General features: G+C 41.8%; 1 protein-coding gene across 1 annotated transcript in view; it reads right to left on the minus strand.

Moving 5' to 3' along the window:
• The window catches only part of LOC149749551 (chondroitin sulfate proteoglycan 4-like), a 64,615-nt gene that overhangs the window by 6,444 nt on the left and 37,427 nt on the right, over positions 1–20,744 (minus strand). Inside the window, 1 exon segment of the mRNA XM_089908564.1 lies at positions 12,727–12,899. Coding sequence (XP_089764690.1) covers positions 12,727–12,899 — 173 coding nt within the window.

Raw genomic sequence — 20,744 nt, forward strand, 5'->3', positions numbered from 1 at the left:
TATCTAGAACCAGAAAGGCTTTTGACTAGTGAGTTTCATGGAAGAAAAGATCTGAAAAGATCTATGTTCCCAGAGTGGCCAAAACTGTTGTTGAGGAGAATTTTTTGTTTCTTATCCTATTCAAGGATAAAGCAAGGAAGTGCTGTCACTTGGGGATTTTAAGTGGGGAGAAGAATATATCATCTCTCAATATTTCCTAATAGAAAAAGCAAGGTTACTCGTGAGAAATTGGAGTTTCTCCAAAGATAGTAATTTCTGGTACTAACTAGTAACTTAATTCCCCAGAAGCTCCTGGGGAATAAAGTCAGTTTTATTTAGTAGATCTACCATTTCTATTCCTAGCTTAAGATTTATGACAAAAGATCAATCATAAATATATTCCTCCTCCTAGAAGCAGGTGACTGTGCCATGGATTTCAGACCAGAGGATGGTTCCTTAAAGGTTCCCATTATACTTAAGAGTCATAATATTATAAGGCAAAAGAGATCCAGTTTCTTAATATTAAAAGTAACAGCGTCTATTAACCAGGAGGGAAGGTTTTCTTGGATGCAGGTCATTCGTGCTCATTGCTCCTTTGGTGTTAAGTGAAAATTAGCTTCCCTAAAAAAATATAACAAGTTATTAGAATAATCTAAGGTCTTCTGATATCTACTGTAAGGAGAATGATTGTCCCAGGGAGAGAATGGTTCTCATAGATGGGAAGAGTGGTGATGAAGGTCAGAAATCTTCTGAAGGAAGTAACTGGGGAAGAGTCTTAAACATAGTTTTGTATTTCAGGAGCCTAGTGGAGGAGAGATCTGTTTTAGGTTCTGTTTTTGAAAAGTCATTTTAAGAGTGAGAAATTGTGGAAAACAAAGTGACTTACTTCACATGGGAGAGTGTGAGAGAGAAATGAATTAGATTCACCTTGAGTGTCTGAGCTTTAAGACCAGATAGCAGGTGATTGAAAGTGCTGAGCTAGAAGTCAAAGGGAGTAAGGGCGCCTTTGGAATGTCAACTTGCCAGTCATGCCCTGAAAGAGGTTTGAGGTGAGTAGAGTCTCTAATGTTTAGAAAACAGCTTTAACTTCACCAGCTTTAAGAGTCAGGTTTTATGGTGTGTGTGTGTGTGTGTGTGTGTGTGTGTGTGTGTGTGTGTGTGTGTGTGTACTGGGAGAGGGCCAGGAAAGGGAAAATAATAAGACCAAGACTTTATGAGAAAAAAGTATAGGGTCAACCTGAGGAGAGAAGGTTCTCAGAGAAGATTAGGAATTATTTGTTACCTTAAATAGAAAGCAGCCTTAGGAACAACTTCCAACAGCTCTGCCTATTTCCACTGTGTTAAATATAGACAGATAAGCCACTTAGCAAAATACCTGGGCTCTGGGATTAAGGAGAGGGGAGAGGGGTGTTTTTATTTCCTATGGATTTAGATTAGCTCAGATATTTTCTCTTTTACAGAGTCTTTCTGGAATGTCATTAGCAATTCAATGGGGCAGAATTCCAATGTAGAAGGAAAAACAGAAAACTAGAAAAATCACCATTTGGCAACCAAGTAGTAATAAATGCCTCAGGCAAGAATCCTAAAATGGCTGCTAAAACTAGTGAGCTAAATTGTGATCAGAAACAGGATGTTTAGATAGCTCTAAAGTATCTCCTCACAGATACTTATAGAATTCAAAGGGGAAAATACAACCTTCACGGTGGAGAAACCTAAAGGACAGCACTTGACCAACTGATGAAAGAAATCACTGTCAGTGACAGGGCAAAGAGAGCACCAGTGCCTCCTGACAGGAAGCTCTGGGAAGAACCCAGCCTCTCTCAGGGCTTTCCCGCCCCAAATGCATAACCTGAATTATGAGGAAACATCAGATAAAACCAAACTAAGAGGGCTTCCCTGGTGGCGCAGTGGTTGAGAGTCCGCCTGCCGATGCAGGGGACACGGGTTCGTGCCCCGGTTCGGGAGGATCCCACATGCCACGAAGCGGCTGGGCCCGTGAGCCATGGCCGCTGAGCCTGCGCGTCCGGAGCCTGTGCTCCGCAGCGGGAGAGGCCACAACAGTGAGAGGCCCGCGTACTGAAAAAAAAAAAAAAAACACCAAACTGAGAGACTTCCTACAAATAACTGGCCTGTTCTCTTCAGTAAATGGTAAGGTCACAAAAGTCAACACGACTGCGGAATGGATCCAGATTAAAGGAGACAAAGGCTCCTGAGAACTAAATGCTATGTTTTTTTTTTGTTTGCGGTACGCGGGCCTCTCACTATTGTGGCCTCTCCCATTGGGGAGCACAGGCTCCGGACGCGCAGGCTCAGCGGCCATGGCTCACGGGCCCAGCCGCTCCGCGGCATGTGGGATCTTCCCGGACCAGGGCACGAACCCGTGTCCCCTGCATCGCCAGGCAGACTCTCAACCACTGCGCCACCAGGGAAGCCCCTAAATGCTGTGTTTTATGCTATGGGTTTTTCCTTTGCTATAGAGGACATTCACTGAAACAACTTGTGAAATTTGACTAAGGTCTATAGATTATAAAATAGCATTGTATCAGTGTTAATTTCATGCTGCTGAAAATTATACTGTGGATATATAGCAGAATGGCCCCTTGTTTTTAGGAACGATACAGAGCTAAATATAAATGTACTAAGTATAGAGGTAAATAAATATAAATATATTACTAAATACAGTAGTAAGAGGGCATCATGTTTGCAACTGGCTCTCAAAATTTCAAGTTGTGTGTGTGTGTGTAGGGAGAATGATAAAGCTAAGTTAGATAAAAGTCAGTAAATGCTAACATTTGGTGAATATGGATGAATAGTATAAGAGAATTTTTTGTATTCTTTTGCGACTGTTCTGAGTCTGAAATTGTTTCAAAATAAGAAGTTAAAATAATAATTTAAAAAAGTAAATCCCATGGTGTTTTACTATACCAACTTCAAGAACGGACCAATAGTCCCTTTTCTCTGATGACTCAGTACATGCAGAATGGGAGAAGGAACCCACGAATGCCTTGGGCACTATGAAATCAGGAAGTGGTTATTGCCTATCCCAACATGGTCCACTCTTTACGACCTCCAGCTTGGTCCATTTCTCTAGGACTTTAATGAGGCCGTATTCCTACCTGACTTATGAATGGGTGGATATGTGGTTCCAAGTCCTAGACCTTCTCAGAGTAGTGCTTTTACTAGAAGGGATAATATGATAACATCCCTTGGATCGTCCCTTGATTCCTATAGAACCACAAAGAAAAACATTTGTCTGAGGCTAAAGAGACATATTTGGCTCTCAGATGGCCAGGGACCCTATTGACTTTTGTGTGATGGGTCAAAGTTTACAGCTGAGAGGCTACTGAGATGCTCAGAGAAGTTGGGATTCCAGGTAATTCCGATGCTGAAAGCTCAGCCTCTCTGCACTGGTGCTGAAATGAGTCTCAGAGAAAGAGTTTTGGGTGAAGCAGAAAAGAATAGCTTTATTGCTTTGCCAGGCAAAGGGGGACCCAGCAGGCTCCTGCCCTCGAAAACTATGTGTCCTAACCTGGGAGGATTTGATGAAGAGTTTTATAGCAATAGTTCAAGGGTGGGGTTGCTGACAGGATTAGGGTGTGTGCAGGGCCTGTGATGCCTTAATCTTGTCTCTGGTGGGCTCGTCTCCTAATCTGGATGAGCTTCTCTGGTCCCATTAATCTCACCTCAGGTGGTTTCTTGGCTGCTCCTCCCTTGATTAGCAACTGTTCGAATCTGCCCTTTGGAACTCAGGGAAGGTCATGGAGGCTGGAGTCTTGCCTACAAGAAACAGGGGACAAAAAAGGCTTCCGTGCTCAGGGGCCCCAAGGGTCCTTCTCGGTTTCAATTCCTCTCCCTCCACTCAATGGCAGGGTTAGCTGGGAGCAGAGATGGGACCAGAACCCAGATCTTCAGGCTTGTAGATAAGAGCTCTTTCTTTAGCGCACATTACTGGGGCCATTTTGGCTCCAACTGCTTGAATTACTACCATTCTTCCTCCAAGAAGGAAAAGGACATTCATTAATATAAAAATCTAAGTATAGGAGTGTAGTAGAATTTGAACCTTGGATTGATCAGACCTAAAGTCAAATACAAATGCTACCAACTGTCAGCTCTGTGGCTTTTATGCAAGTCATTTAATCTCACTGAGCCTCCATTTATGCACTAAAATATAGAATAATATCTCACTTGTAGATATGCATTTGACCTAATTGGTCTGTTGCCATATCAATGTTCAAAATGGCAGGCCTCGGGCATTTCTAGGTCTTTCAAGAAAGGATCTAAGTCCTCACTAACCAATTCCTTACAGTTGGAAAGCTATATTCATTTTTACAGTGAATCATGGCATGAGAATATTAAGCAATCAGAAAGTTCTGAAATATGCCTAATAAAATAAATATTTTCCCACAAAACAAAGGACTTTGTAGGCTGGAATCCTGGCGCATAGGTCAGAAGCTTACTTACAGTTGCTTTGTAAATGGGTATTAGTTCACCGTTCTACATCTGGCATTTCAATAAATATTTGTTTAATGAATAAATAAACTACTTGAAAAGTACTTTACAAAATTTAATTATAAAGTATACATTTACATCCTGAACTGTAGAAATAAGGCAATCCAAGACATTTCTTACCCATTTGTTTAACAAAACACACTGACAATACCTAACTTTAATTGTGCTCTGCTAGGCACATTATGTAACTCGTTTTATTTAATTTTGTTTTAGGCAAGAATTGTTGTGTCCATTGACATATTTTTTAAAAAACCTGAGGCTCAGAAAATTTAAATAATTCACTCTAGCCAATAGGTGCAAGAACCCAGTTTTTAATCTAGTCCTGTGTGACTCCAGAGTTTATACTTTTTCCACTGCACTGTACCTATGTGTGGAAAGCTCAGTGAGACTGTGGTCAACCAGAAATTCACAAGACATGCTCTCCAACCCCACGGAGTCTAGTAATGGGGAAAGTCAGTTGGTAGGTATGACTAGGGCAGACAAATGCCATTGTAGTCTGGCCTGTCTAGGACACAGTCACTATTGGCCAGAGCTTTTAAGGATTCAAAGAAATAGCTCCGCATATAGTATCTATTACAAATGGCAAGTTAAGGGAAGGTTGTATTCCAGTTCTTCACAACTGCCATTGTAGATCAGGTAGACTTTCTCATAGGACATTGAGGGAAAGAGGGTAGGAATGAGGGGAAAGGAGTTTCCATCTGGCTCCAGGCTGAGGACAATTCCTGTCTAAAAGTACATGTGGTCAGAACTGAGTGTTGGAGAATAAAATTGTCAAGCTTGGCCAAAATGCGGGGCTAGAAAGCTCTGGATTATATCTTCATTCCAGGGGTCTTTCTAAATATAACCCCCCATAATCCTGGTAAGAAAACCAGAACATGAGTCCTTTACACTGATCTATCCCAGAGCGGGGCCTAAAAGTCAATCACAGTTTTGAAATTCCCACTGGAGAAGAGAGTAACCAAATTATCTTAGGGTCAACTGGGTGAAAAGGGAGGGAGAAGGAGGGACACGCAGTCCACTCGCTTGATTCTCCACAACGTGATGGCTTTGCCAAAGGGCCAAGTCTCTAGCAGGACAATAATTGGCCAGAAGGAGCAAGGGAAAGAGAGCTGGCCAAAAAATCTCTATCTTGGGCAGATAATCATGGGGAAAGGAGACTACAGAAAGCCAAACAGTTCAAAAAGATAAAGTCTCTGAGGTTCTGTGTAGGTTAACCAAAAAGTCCTAAAGGCTAAGATTTGGAAAACAACAAGCTCCTGTGCTCCTGAACGATGAGCTCAGAGAAATGACTCCTTTCTATGTGCCCTTTCTTGTTTCCACCAGGACTGGTACCACTATGTTTGCAGAGAGCAGCCGGGCCTGGAGAGTTCAAGGTTCCCAGAAGAGGTTAGAAGTCCGGGGCAGTCCAGCGTGCCACAGGTTAGAGGGTGCCCAGGTATCAGGCTAAACAAAATGGGACTGGGGTAAGTCCCAGGAATAATTCCCCTTAGTGGAAATGGATAGAAGAGGCATTTTAGGAAACTTAAGTTCCTAAATGGTGATATCTGGAAATCTCCAGCTAGAAATGGGCAATTGAAAACCAGGTCCAAATAATTATCCATGCCCCTCCATACTGGGTCAGTCTCTGCATAAAAATATTAGAACAAAAAGCTTTTCAAGGAGCCTAGCAATATATCCGTCTACAGCCCCACCTGGCAGAGAGGTCCAAATCCACATTTATGTGAAAGTAGATATAGATTCTCGTAGGCTTTATACCATTACAAGCATGGAGCTCTTTAAAAACTACCAAGTGAGATCATGTAAGAGGTGATTCATTATAAAAGAGTATGGGACACCTTGCTTTTGTTATATATAAATGTAGTAGGCTAAAAATGTCCATCAAAGATATCAGGTCTGAATCCCTCGAACCTGTGAATGTTACCTTACATGCCAAAGACTTTGCAGATGTGATTAAGATTGGTTCCTAAGATTGGAAGAGTATCCTGGGTTATCCAGGTGGGCCCTGACTGCAATCACATACATCCTTTACAAGAGGGAGGCAGAGAGATACACGATACAGACAGAAAAGGAGAAGGCGATGTGACCATGGAGGCAGACATTGGCATGATGGGGCCACATGCCAGGAGATGCTGGCAGCTACCAAAAGCTGGCAGAGGGAAGAAGGAAGAAGGAGTTCTCCCCTAGAGCCTCCAGAGGGAGCATGGCCCTGCTGACACCTTGATTTCAGCCCAGGGAAATGGAGTTCCAACTTCTGGCCTCCAGAACTATGAGATAGTACATTTCTGCTGTTTTAAGCCACCAAGTTTGTGGTAATTTATTACAGCAGCCTTAGGAAATTACTACAAGGAGCAAGGATAAACCACACTCACTGAAATGGGATTTGGTTCTATCTGCTTCTTCAAAGAAAGAGCCAGCAGTTTAAGAGAAAGAAACATTGTTGGGTATTCAAAGCCATTGGACTAGGACACATCAGCCAATTTTGTTTGAACAATGAATAGGTAACTAAGTGACAGTGCAATACACTAATTTCTACACATGGAAAAATATGCTAGCACATAATTCAGTGAACTGTAAGGGCCGAAACAAAACTGCCAAAACAAAAACCTAGTGGAAAATGTTCAAAATGACTACTGAGTCTAGCTGCCATTGAGCTTGTCACTGAAGAGACCCCAAGAAAGCGGGGACGTGGGGCAGGAGTGATCACTAACACAAAGAAACTTATCCTTCTCTGTTCAGAAAAGTAAAGGGCCAAAGTTTAATGATCCCATTGCACTCTCCATTAAGTTGTGATAAATCAGCTTCTGTCCTATGGGAAATGTGTTTGCAATTTCTTAAAATGTACGTGTTGTCTTCAGAATCTAGAAGAGGGGGTAATTAGACAAAATTCATAACCCAGAATCGATTATATTATTTTCTAAATGTGACCCTGGAAACCTATATCTGTGTTGCAGCAGCAGGCAGAGACGAAGATGGATGATCTACCCACAACAGCACAATGGCTAAAATGCAATTACTGGCTTTATGGAAAAGCAAAACGGCCAGGCGTCATAAACCTCAAAACCAGAACACTTTGCTTTTTAATGATTCTAAATTATCTAAACAACTGCTGGAATAAAAATCACTCAATTAGCCTTGTGCTCTACAAGGAAGAGATTAGTGCTTTAGAGAATTCAGTGTATGTGCTTTGTTCATACATTCTTTGAAATGAACAATAATTTCTCTAAATTTGTAAAAAGCTTTCATTTCATTTTAAAATTTGATGATTCACCTTCTCTGTGTATTTGTATGTTTAATTCTTCAGGATATAAGATTTTCAGCACAATTTTTTGTGGTTTAGCTTTTTCCCTTTTAGGCAGATGTAATATTATGGTGAAAAACAAGATGTTACATGTTTATCTTGGTAGGTTGATATGGTATGGTTTGAAAATCATGAATTTATTCCAGGTTAAGAAAGTAGTTTGAGCTATAACATAACAAATGTTTTCCCCACAATTACTTTGCTAAAGGATGATATTAAGCATAATGGAGAACATCTAGATTTCTTTCACAAGCTATAACCATCCAGATCCACTGATTAAAATGGTCATTTTTGACAGAAACAGACTCATAGGCATAGAGAAAAGACTTGTGGTTGCCAAGGGGAAGTGGGGGAGGGAGAAGGATGGACTGGGAGTTTGGGGTTGGTAGATGCAAACTATTACGTTTAGAACAGATAAACAACAAGATCCTAATGTATAGCACAGGGAACTATATTGAATATTCTGTGATAAATCATAATGGAAAAGAATATAAAAAAAGAACGTATATATGTGTACAACTGAGTCACTTTGCTGTACAGCAGAGATTGGTGCAACGCTGTAAATCAACTATACTTCAATAAGAAAAATAATTATGATTAAATATGAAAACAGCTAGAGCGGAAAAAAAAATGGTCATTTTTGTTTATCCATCAAAAGCAAAAAGGGGTATAGGTTTTATGTGCAAATGATATGGTGTTCTTGCCTCCCCCAGCTGAGGGTGGTAGAGAGCTGGAAAGAAGTTAGTCCTTTAAGGTAAAGTGAAAGAGGACTCAACCATCAGGTGCCTAAAGCACTCTCCCCCTTGGACACTTGGCACGTTATGGGCTGGAACTGACACTTGAAATTAAAAAACTGATCTAGAAAAGCTAAAAAGCAATTGAAGCCATCTGATTACATGAGCGTGGCTGAACAGCTCTGAGCGCCTTTTACAATGAAAATTGTTTCCTCTGTTAATATCTCTTCTCACCAACTAGACTAAAGAGGACTAGTCAAAGCACATAATGTGTGTTCAATAAATGTCCTTGTTAAGTAATTTCAGAAAAAATGTCTTCATCATCTTCACTGCCTCCAAAACCTGCCCCACCCTTTCTTTTACTTCCCAAAATGTTCTGGAGCTGCTGGGGAGGAAACTGAGCCATCATAAAATGGCTGAGAGTTTGACCAAGGCCCTGTTTGACACAGGCCATAAAACTGCAGATTTTAGGAAAAGATTCGCATTCCATTTGCATGTGAAGAAGGAGACAGGACCTGAAAAGAGGGAAGTCAGGGAGATAATAATTTTCTTCTTCTTCCCAAGTCGCAAATTAAAATGTGCCTTCTGAACACACAAGCTAAACGGAATTGGAATGCCTTCAGGTGAACATCAATTGTACTGAATTTATTGATGATGCCCTAGTCTTTTTCAATATGAATTTTCTGCTTTACTGTTTTCTAATTTTATTTTTACGATAAATGCGTGATATTTTGGTACTCAAAAAACCACACACACTAAAAGAGCCAGAGTTAGCATTTGCGTTTATATCCCTGCAGAGTTTCCTCTGCACATTCTCCTCTCCCCACATTACTGATGTTCTTCATGACTACTGAAGTGGAAGGGAAGACAGGGTATTTCAATGAAATTTATTCATAGAAGTTTAGAAATTTAGCCAAACATATCCTGCAAAAGCACCTCAACTTTGTACAGCAGCTCTCAGCTGCTCTGGTGCGGAGTCCTGCCACGGGGTCTTCCTTGCCCTGACCCTCTGGGGTGGGATATTTGGAGCTGCCCCAGCCCCAGGCCTCATTGTGTCTCCAGCCTGTGCTCAGCCCCAGGATGAAGTACTGCTGAATCCAGGCATGAGGCCACCTGACATTTTCCTCAGCCACCTCCTCTTGTCATCACTCAAGGAAATGTATTCCAGAACACCAGGGACTCTCCAACAAAGGGAAACAGTAAGCAGGTTACAGGGTGAAGTAAATGTCGTTTTCTTCTAATGACCTCATTTCCATTCATTAAATTACTGCAGCACATTAGGGTAAACACAGCAGCCAATTCCAGTGTCCCAGAAAATTGCCTGCCCCGTGAAACTAGTCCTTTGGCTACTATGAGAGGAAAAGAATCTCTCACATTTTCAAGGGCAAAAAGATAATCACAACAGCCTTAGCTACTATTTATTTAACATCTGCTGCATGTGGGGCTGTGTGCTAAACGTTTTGTATTCACTTTCTGTGTTAATTCATTATGGCCAAGAGGAAAGTAGCCGAGACCCTGAGTTCAAATTCTGACTCTGCCACTTCTCAGCTGTGTAGCGGCGGGTGAGTTGCTTAACTTCCCTGTGCTTTAGGATCCAGGCCTGTAAAGTGACATAATGAGTAGTATAGAACAAAGCTTAGAATGGCGCCTGGGACATTCGGAATGTTCAAAATGATTTCAATTGTCATTACTACTATTTTCCCCCTTTTACAGATGAGGAAACTGAGGATTAAAAGATATGTCATTTGCCATAACTCACAGAGTTAATGCAGATCTTCTGACCTTAGAGGCCAGCCAAGGCACTGTCCTCAGTCATCAATGGTCAGCAGTGGATCAATGAGCAGCAACAGGGCGCCCAATTCCTAAATTATATTCTCTCTCCACACTCACACACCAAAGGCAGAGAGCGTGGGCTGCCGTGCTGAATTCCTACAGACTCGAAGAAATATATCTTAGACGCTGCTTTGGGGAGACAGGAATTGTCACATCCAGGAATGCACTTGCATAAACGGCCTGATATACAGTCTGATGCCTCGTATACCACAAAAGGGGCTCTCCTCTGTGTCCTGAGTCAGAGCACTGGGCCAGGCCGCTGGCACGGCATGCTTTGGAGAGGAAAGGGCTGTGTGTGTGGCGAGAAGGGCTGCTTTCCTGGTCCACTCGAGAAGGAGAACACACTCCTCTCTCACCACGCCTGGCTTGTGACATTGCCCAGGCTGTGCCTCCACACTGGAGCCTGCCCCTGCCTCCACGAGGACCGACAGTGGGTTCTAATGCCCCTCATCCCAGACACCCCTCTGCAGGCCCTTTACAGCCCTGAGCCCCAAGGCAACACATCACCCACTGCCACCTGCCATTGATGATATATTTTCTTGACACTCGCCTCTTGGTTCGTCAAGTAGAAGGAATAATGAGAGGAAAAAGAAAACCTTAAAATAATTGGATTCCAATCAATCAAGACTTTGCCTGCCCTATGACCTTATAACTAGCTAGGGGCTTTAATTCCTGCTGACAAATGTGTTGTCTGTGAGGGAGGTTTGTTTTTACAGGAAAATGTACTCTCAATGTATCATCAACTATTTTGTGATTACCAGGCTAGCCCACCGTGGTGGACTGTTCTATTGTTTCAGTGTCTCCTCCCTATGAGATGGTTCTCCTTCCCTACACCACTGACACCAGGCTTGCTCACGTGACATTCTTTAGTCAATGAGACGTGAGCACAGTGATACGTGGCACTTCCGAGCATAAACATGTGGGGTTGTCGCATGCTTCCACCATCACTTCTTTTCCCCCTGCTGCAAATACAGCAATGCCCAAGAGACGGGTTGCTCCTTCAACGTGGACCCTGGAATAAGGGACAGATGGAACCCACAGGCCATGTACAACATATGTGAGAAATAAGCTTTTGCTATTGTAAGCCGTTGAGACTGGGGAGTTGTTTGGTACTGCAGTGTAACCTAGTGGATCTCGGCTACCATATCCACTAAAGCCTATTTAGACCATATTAATCTAAAATATTATACATTTGCAATGAAAAGTAGTGGAAACTAACGCTCGAAATGATCATCATCAAAAAATACATATTTTTTTAAAGAACTAGGGCTAGACGTAAGGCATCTTAATATGACTGACATCATTCTTGCTAGTATTCAAAATGTAAGCTGAACCTGGGCAGGTTTTGATGCCTTTGGGCACATTAAGCTCCCACACACAATGCAGTTTTCACCCTAATCCCTTTTTTCTTCCTCCAGAGTTCGTCTGTGAGCTAGAGAATTTATACTTCCTCTTTTCAGTGTCACTTTCAGAACTTCTGCTAACCTCACGATCCGTTCCCTTAAATGCACCCCAGACAAAGGCGATAGCAGAGCAAAAGCTAAATTCAATTCTGCCACATCACCCTGGAGAAAAATGGCTCAACGGTTAAAGGGCCGACATGGGGTTTACTCCGGCTATTTCCTCTAAACTTGACTTTGGATTTTTTATTCCTTAGTCATGTAAAGCTATAGACAGATCAGCTGTCAGATCCCTGTACACACAGTTTAAGAATGGAAAAAGAAAGCTGAATGGCAAGCAAGAAAAGTTATATGCAGGAAGATGGTTTGGAAACATAGACATTTAGAAAATGAAATCACATAGACGCAAACACGAGTCAGTCAGATTCCTAGGATGCAAAAGTAAAAAATAAATAAATAAAAAAAATAAAAAGACTTGAAGGCTTATGCATATAAAGAGGGCATGTGGATGGTGGCAGTGGTAAAGCACCAGTGAAGTTGGAAACAGATGGCTCTGGGTGCAGCTTAAATACACACCCTCTCCTTATATATGCACATATTTATATAAGCACAGCAATACATGAAATTATGTATATAATTTTACATATTAAGCATAAATGGACAGACATATCCTGTAGGATTTACTCCTGCAACTCTGCTTTGGGTTTCCTTTTAAATTCATCTTTAGTGATAAAAGGATCCCTTCTTATTTATTAGACACAGCGTTTGAATTTGCTTGGTGCTTTCTGACAATTGTGTTCCATCCTGTGCTCACTACAAAGTGTCCGGTTTTAAAACCAGCACAGCGGGAATGAGTAACTGCCTGGGCAAATGGGCACGTCTGCTTGGCTTCACAGGATGAGGACAAGCGAGGGGTCCGCCCTGTAGAGACGCCCAGCCCTGCCCAGCTGCACGGACAGATGTCAGGACTCACCAGATGCTGCGTAAACATGGAAACATCCTCTGTGCTGTTGTCATAATTGACTCGCACCAACCTCCCGAGTCTAGGGGAACTTACAACTGTAAAGGTTATAGTTCTGTTTCCTGCACTGTCCATGTCATTGGTCACAGCTCTCAGGTCACGAGCTGAAAGGGGCTTTATGGGACCTAAGTGAAGACTGAAACATGCATGTAAGTATAAAGCATATGAAGGCTATGGTTAATGAAATGATCTCTACAGACCCCTGAAAACTGGAAAACACGTAGTTATGTACGGGGGGCTGGCTAGCTCGAACTTGAAATTGGGCTGTGAGGGGCCAACAGATCCATGCGGCTGCTGTTTGTGGATGTGCTTTGCTATGGGGGCCAGAGATGAAGGAGGAAAACCCCATGAAAAGAGCCCCTCAGCCCCCGCAGTCCTGCATGTCTAACTGATCTCGAGAGAAAGAAAGCAATGCCAGGCGAGTGACACCCAGCTCGGCTCTGAGCACAGGAAGGGGGCGCCGGCTAAACTTGGGAGGACAGACGCGTCCTGGCCTGACAGTGGCTGCAGGTGATCGATGGAGTGTCCATCTGTGGATGCCTGGGGGAGAGGTTGGCTCTGAAACAAATGGTGGCGGTCTCCAGAGGAGCCCCCAGATGTGCAGGTTGCATGGACAACGTGGGGAGGGAAGGGCCTGTGTGGATGTTAAGAAGAACCAGTGAGTGGTCAGTGTGCTAATGTGATCTCATTGATAACTAAGGGCCAGAGTGACTTGGGGACATTCAGGTTAGCGCAGTGCTTCTCAAATACTCTGTAGTGAAGGATCAGTGTTTCCCACCAAATCCATTGTGGACCAATAATTTTATAAAATACAATAAAATGTCACAACAATGTCAAATTGCTATAAAATTTTCTGAACACCTCCTTTCATTTCCCATTCTTATCAGTTCACAGACTAGAGGTCCATGGACCACAATTTGAGGAATATAGGGCTAGAGTTTCTATCGCTTTACTTTGCATGGGTTTAGGGAATATCCCCAACCTGATACGGTGGCAGATCTGAGAGAGATTTACAGTCATCCTGGCCCAATCTCACCTTCTCTTTTCTGTTTTAGCCCTTGCTAAAGGGCTTTAGCATTAGGTCTTGCACAGGGGCCTTGCACTAGCTCTTGGAGTCGGCACTTTATAAATTGTCTATGAAGTTGAGCCAATCACCCAATAACTAAGCCTCCTAAATGACATTCATTTTGCTTTCCCGACTGAACCATTATAGCCTTGGAGAGTGAGGGCCACCGACTGCAGTATTTAAACCACATCAAGTGCTTAAAGGCAGGACCTTGACGACAGCTAATACACGAGGAAGCCAGCTTTCAGTAAGATTTTCAAACATGCAAAGATTGTTCTGAGCCTTTCATTTAGAGGTTCCCTTTAAAATACCTGACAACAAAACCAAAAATAACAAGTAGGACTACATCTACTCAGCAAAGGAAACCATCAACAAAATGAAAAGGCAACCTATGGAATGGGAGAAAATATTTGCAAACCACATATCTGATAAAGGGTTAATATCCAAAATATACAAGGATCTCATACAACTTAGTAGCAAAAAACCCCAAATAACCCAATTTTAAAATGGGCAAATGACTTAAATAGACATTTTTTTCCAAAGAAGACTTACAAATAGGCAACAGGCACATGAAAAGGTGCTCATCAACGCTAATCGTCAGGGAAATGCAAGTCAGAACCACAGTGAGCTATCACCTCACACCTGTTAAGATGTCCATTATCAAAAAGACATGAAAGAACAAATGCTAGTGAGGGATGTGGAGAAAAGGGAACCCTTGCGCACTGTTGGTGGGAATGTAAATTAGTGCAGCCTTATAGAAAATAGTATGGAGGTTTCTCAAGAAATTAAAAGTAGAACTACCATATGATCCAGAAATCCCACTTCTGGGTATATATTCAAAGGAAACAAAATGATGATCTCAAAGAGAAATCTGTACTCCCATGTTTATTGCAGCATCACTCAAAATAGTCAAGGTATGGAAACAACCTAAATGTCAACCAGTGGATGAATGGATCGAGAAAATGTTGTAAAATGTGATACACACACACACACACACACACACACACACACACACACACGATGGAATATTATTCAGCCTTAAAAAAGAAGGAAATCTTGTCATTTGCAACAACATGGATGAAGCTAGAGGGCACCAGCCTAAGTGAAACAAGGCAGACAGAGAAAGACAAATACTGCATGGTATTACTTACATGTGGAATCTTTTTAAAAAAAAGTCAAACTCATGAAAACAGAGATTGGAAAGTGGTTGCCATAGGGCTGGGGGTGAAGGAAATGATGAGAGTTTGCTAAAAGGGTATAAACTTTCAGTTATAAGATAAATAAGGTCTGAGGATCTAATGTATAACATGGTGATTACAGTTAACATTGTATTGTATAATTGAAATTTGCGAAGAGACTAGAACTGAAAAGAAAAAAGTAAATATGTGAAGTGATGAATGTATTCATTAACTGGGTGAGGGGGAATCTTTTCATAATGTATACATAAATCAAATCATCAGGTTGTATATTTCAGATATCTTACAATTTTATTTGTCAATTATACCTCTATAAAGCTGAAAAACAAAAGACAAAGTAAAATAAAAGATAAAATAAAATACCGGAGCTCCTGAGATAGGCACTAGGTCCTGGGGCTCCTGAGGGGTAGGCAGGAGTACCTGGACATATCAGCCTCAGGAACACAGTTCTGCCCCAGATTCAGGACTGCCTTGGTACAACCTTGGTTGTCACACACACACAAAGATGCTTTAACTCCCTCCCACATTTCTCTTAGTTCTCGCTGCTGAAAGTTTTGCGGTCACTGCCACCTTCTAGCTTCTGGAGCTGGGGACCCAGGATGTGAGGTCACCCCGGGGAGGCCAAGAGGAATTATTCTGTATGCTCAGTCAACATTACAGAAAGTCATAACTGAGGCCCACTCTCTGCTGCTTGCCAAGGTGGCCCCCACCTGTCAAGTGGATTATACCTCTTTTGTGTGCAGTTTCTGGGCTCCCCTTCCTCCAACTTCTCATCTTCAGTTTTGCTTTGGAACTTTTCCCCACCGTGCCTCCTTAATTATTTCCTTCTTATAAAGGACTCTTTACTTTTCATTTATTCCTTCACCTCAAGGATTACCTTTGGCAGGTGTGTGTGTGGGGTAGGTGGGAGGGACTCTTTAAAAGAATCATTTCATTATCTTATTTAGCCTTTTGGGGTAGAGGCCACCAGAGATGTTCCAGGCCAAGAGTACTTTTCTCTCAGCCAGGCTATATTAATCCCTCATTCCTTTGTCGAGCTTCCTAACCCAGTAGAGTGTCTAGTTGCTAGTCAGCAATCACCTGGAGCATGCTCAGTCAGAAAGGCTAGCTGGCCCCATGTTGCCACTGCTCCATGAGCATCTCTTGCCACACAGCCCAGTTTACCAAGAGCCATCATTTCCCCCCCCCAACCCCATCTCCTTTCATCCAAGCATTGATATTTTCATCCATGAGCTTCAAGCACTTAATTTGGGAAAGGATTCACGAAGGTCCCACCTAAATCTATATTCCACAGAAGAACTGTCCTACAAGGAGTGTGGTAATAAAAGGACTCTAAGCATATCTGTTTGGCAAGCTCTCACTCCATATGTAACTCTTGGAGATTTGAAGAGCAAATCAGCACGTTAAAGACTCTAAGTCTTGGAGTAAAGACATCTTTTTCACCCTTCTTTTAGGTACACCTATTGTGTTTATTTCATGAAAAACAACCACCACCATAACAGCAAGAGTTTCATGGTCACCAGGCTAGGAGGTCTTGTGCATCTCTTCAACAGACATTATCAAGTGCCTCGTATGTGACAAGCCCTAGAATAAGGAGTAGAGATATACCAGGAAATAGCACAAACACAGTCCTGTCTTTTTTTTTGGATGTCATGGTAATCCTAAGAAGTCTGTATTTGTTTCCTCATCACTAAGAAGGGATGATAAGGCTCGGAGACATTAAGCAACTTGCCTAATGGTCAAACGTAGGTCTCACTGACTCTGAAATTAGTATTATTAAAAAGTTGACACTATATTGCCTACACTATATTACTTTGAGCTCAGTGCTGAAATGATATCTGAGTTAGGAAATGTGAGGAATCATGCAAGTAATCTGATAGATTCTGCTCTCCACCTTCCAGACACAGCCTGCCTCTTCCCTGGGCTTCACATCTGCATTTATGCTGTCTTCTCTGGTATGCTCACCCCTCTTTGTTGTCACGCATCATAATGCTACTCACTCTGCAGGGGCAGCCTAAGACCCATCTGGCCAACAAGATCTCCCTCAGCATTGCAGTCTATGGGAAATTTTCCTCCCCTGAACTCAAGTAGCTCACCCAGTCTGTGCCCTCACTGGACACTTAGCATAATATATTTTGCATGATTAGTGTACTCTCGAGTATAAGTCTCTTATTTCCCTACTTAGTAAGCCTTTAATTTTTTCCTTCAAGATTGACAATCTTTTCTTATAGCTCTCAGTTACCTCCTGCTAAGCCTTACAATATTCAATCCAGTGTTTCAACACCATCTGACTAAAAGGTTTCATAAATCTCTGCTCTAAACCCTTTAGCAACACGCTGTGACTTCCTTCTGCTTTCTTCTCTCCCTCAATTCCCACCACGGAGGATAGATGGCCCATTGGTGAGACATGATTCCCTCTATATCATAACCAAACCCCAAGGGGATTGAAGTCACACAGTTTGCTATGAATACCCTTCGCTAATCGGTTACTTAACTCTAGGTCTGTGTAAGCTTATATTCTAGACTAGGTTGACAGAACTCTCAAGGTCAACCCCTCCTCAACACTCTATGTGAAAGAGCCAAGTGCAACTTGGATACACAGAAAGACTAGGACCTAAGGCCATAGTTTGTTCCATCACTAAAGATAAACAAACACATTCAATGGTGGCATTCAAGGTGAAAAAAATTGGTTACAGAATTCCTTTCCGGGGAATAAATTTTCCTGAAAGAAATAGAATATATATATAAACACACACACGCATACACACAAATATATATGCACATATATATGTATGTGTTTTTATACAAAATAACAAAATGAAAATACACATCGAGTGAATTTCTTAGTTCACACGCACAAAAAGTTTGTTTAGAACTATAGTTCTTCCTGCTTTAAAATAACTGGGTTAAAGAGTGACTTTCAAATTTGGCAGGGCATACAAGCTATGACTAACCTTAAAACATTCACCCACTAAGTATCCTTATCACTACCTTGTCTAACGCTACAAATTCTTACAAGTCTAGAGCCAGGGCCATTTTTTAGGGCAGTATATGCAAAGGAGGCAGTAGCATGGCTGCTGGGCTGGTGGGGAAAGCCCAATGGGCATGGGATCACTGAAGGTGAAAAAAAAGCTGGCTAATTCTGGGTTGCAGTATTTCCATAATCCAAGAAAGTAAAACACACAAAATTTCCGTATAATCATTGTTGTTTATTAAATTGCTATGTATCTTTTCCTGGTTGTGTATATCAGTCCATCAATAACATTAAGAAGGAGACAAACTAAATAGCCGCCATGATGGCCTCATTCTCAGGGAACTGATATTCTAAAATAGAGACAGCCCTGGGACACAGGCACGTACAGAAAGGACAGGAGTTGTGATCTGAGCACAGGGTTTGGGGTTGGCATCGGCACTCGGCCTTGGGGCTTAGGATTCCTATTAGTTACATGACTTTGAAACTGTCCAAGCCTCAGTGTTTTTTATGTGCCAAATACAGATGATCAAAACTTGGTTTTCAACACATTATTTTGTTTAAATCCTTCTAACAACTCAGTTCAGTAGATAAAAAATATAAAACACTATAAAAACATAAATATCAATAGTATTTGAATATCTATTCTAGAATAGGAATAGATTTTCTCCTATTATAGTTCTATCAAATCCATAGCTCTATAAAAAGAAATAGATTTTCCCTGATATTTCAGAACATATAGGTCAACTCGAGTCTGACAAGAGCAGCAACAGTGGACAGCTGACAGCTGGAGTCACCCCAGAGGTGGGACACAGAGTGCCTCCCATCCCCCCACCAAGGGGCTGGCTCATAGATGAGGGCGGCAGAGGTCACTCAGGGTCTGCTCCCAGCAGGACCTGACGTGGGGGGTCCTGAGGGAAGAAGACTGGGGCATCTGTCGTCATCATCCCTGCAGCTTCACACAGCATCAGGGACCAACATCCTGGGGAGGCTGCTGGGCCAGACTGAGCAAGGCTCAACTGTGTCCTGGAGACAGGATGAGGAGATGTGGTCTTCAGAAGCATGTCCACACCTACGAATTCTGACACAGAGCAGAGGGGGCCACTGCTACTTGGGGGTGTTAGGGTAGGAAGAATGCCAAGAACAACTGGACCAAGTGACCCATAGTGTCCATCCCATCTCTAAAATCTGTGGCTCTATTGTTCTCATTCCACACTCATCCAACCTCAGACCAAATGTAAGAACCACCTGATGGAAACATACAATAAAAATCCATTTTCCTTCCTACTGGCCAGGAGCTGGAGTTGGAAATAAGTCACAGTCTGGGGATAAAAGGCGACACAGAAACCAAGAATAACAGACCTAACCAGCTAGAGGGAGCTGGAAAATGAAATAGCTCACTTTGGAATCTGAGGATAACATGCAAGTTCTAGTGGAGCGTTCTTGGATACAAGATACAGGGAGGCCAGGGCAGGGCAGATACAGCGCATGCTGGGAAGGGAAATGAGATGGTGGCTCAGGGCTGAGTCCAAATATTAAACACAGGCTAAGAAAACTATATGTTTTGCATAGTTCCCCAAAGGTGACAACTATGTTTTGCATAGTTCCACAAAGGTGACAACACATTTTTCTTGCTAAACTAATATTCAGTAAAGCAGGTGCCAGAAACTCAAAACTTTCTAAGCTGTAGCGGCTGTAACTCCCCTTTAATCTAATAAAACTGTCTTCAATTACTAAACCAGAGTTTAGCCAGAATAGATGAAAGGTATTTAATCTTTTGCAGCAACCAGATTTACTCTGATTTTAGACCCTCTTTTTAATAGATTGCTGTATTTTTCAGAATTTTAGGGTGCAGTAGTTTGCTTATTTTTTAAAACACTAAATGGCACCCTAATTGCCTTGAAAAACCCGATAGAAGCATCACACTTATTCTCAGAGAAAAATTATGGAACATAAAAAGGCTTCAGAAGAGAAGAATCTGGGTTAACATATCTTCAATCGGATTTTGATAAGGTTTCTTTTTGTGAGCTCAAATGCTTAAAGCACCTAAAAATTTCAAAATTTCTCCTTAAAATTCTTGTTTTTTTTTTTTTAAGTTACAAACAGTAACCTTTTTCTCTAGGGTTACAATAGAGGTATGTAAGCTTTATCTATTTCCTGGTTGCATAGCCAAGTTATATCATCTCTTTAAGCCACAAATTCTGACAACTTGCTGTGACTATATCACCTATTTCGCATAGATGTAAGGATTAAAAGACTAGTACAATGCTAGCCCCATGGATCTCCGTCCTGGCTATACTTCAGAACCACCTGGGACTTAAAAAAAATAATGATGGCCAGGACCCATTCCAAAGACTCCCATTCAATTGGTGTATGGTGAGGCTGAGACACTGGTATTTTTTAAATCTTCCCAGAGCTTGAGAACAACTGGCTAGAGTAACCGTGGAGTGGCCATAATTAATAAAATGATTAGTGTCTTTTTCCATCTATATTTGACTGAAAATGTATATCAATTAAACAAGTTACAATGCACAGGTTTTTTTTAAAAAACTGAAATATAAAATTTTATTATTTCCTGTGCCATCTACCTCAGTGCCTTTTTTGTGAAATAACAAGTTTTAATTTTTTTCCTCCTTTTTCATTACCCCTGCCATTGGGTAAATCTTTTTCTATTCCTGCAGTGAGGGTACTGAGCCAGAGATTCTACCTTAGATCTTTCCATTCTTGGCAAAAAGCA

The sequence above is a fragment of the Delphinapterus leucas genome, chromosome 3, assembly GCF_059928025.1.
Source record: "Delphinapterus leucas isolate spDelLeu-1000000601 "Yukka" chromosome 3, BTC_Dleu_Yukka2, whole genome shotgun sequence".
NCBI lineage: Eukaryota > Metazoa > Chordata > Mammalia > Artiodactyla > Monodontidae > Delphinapterus > Delphinapterus leucas.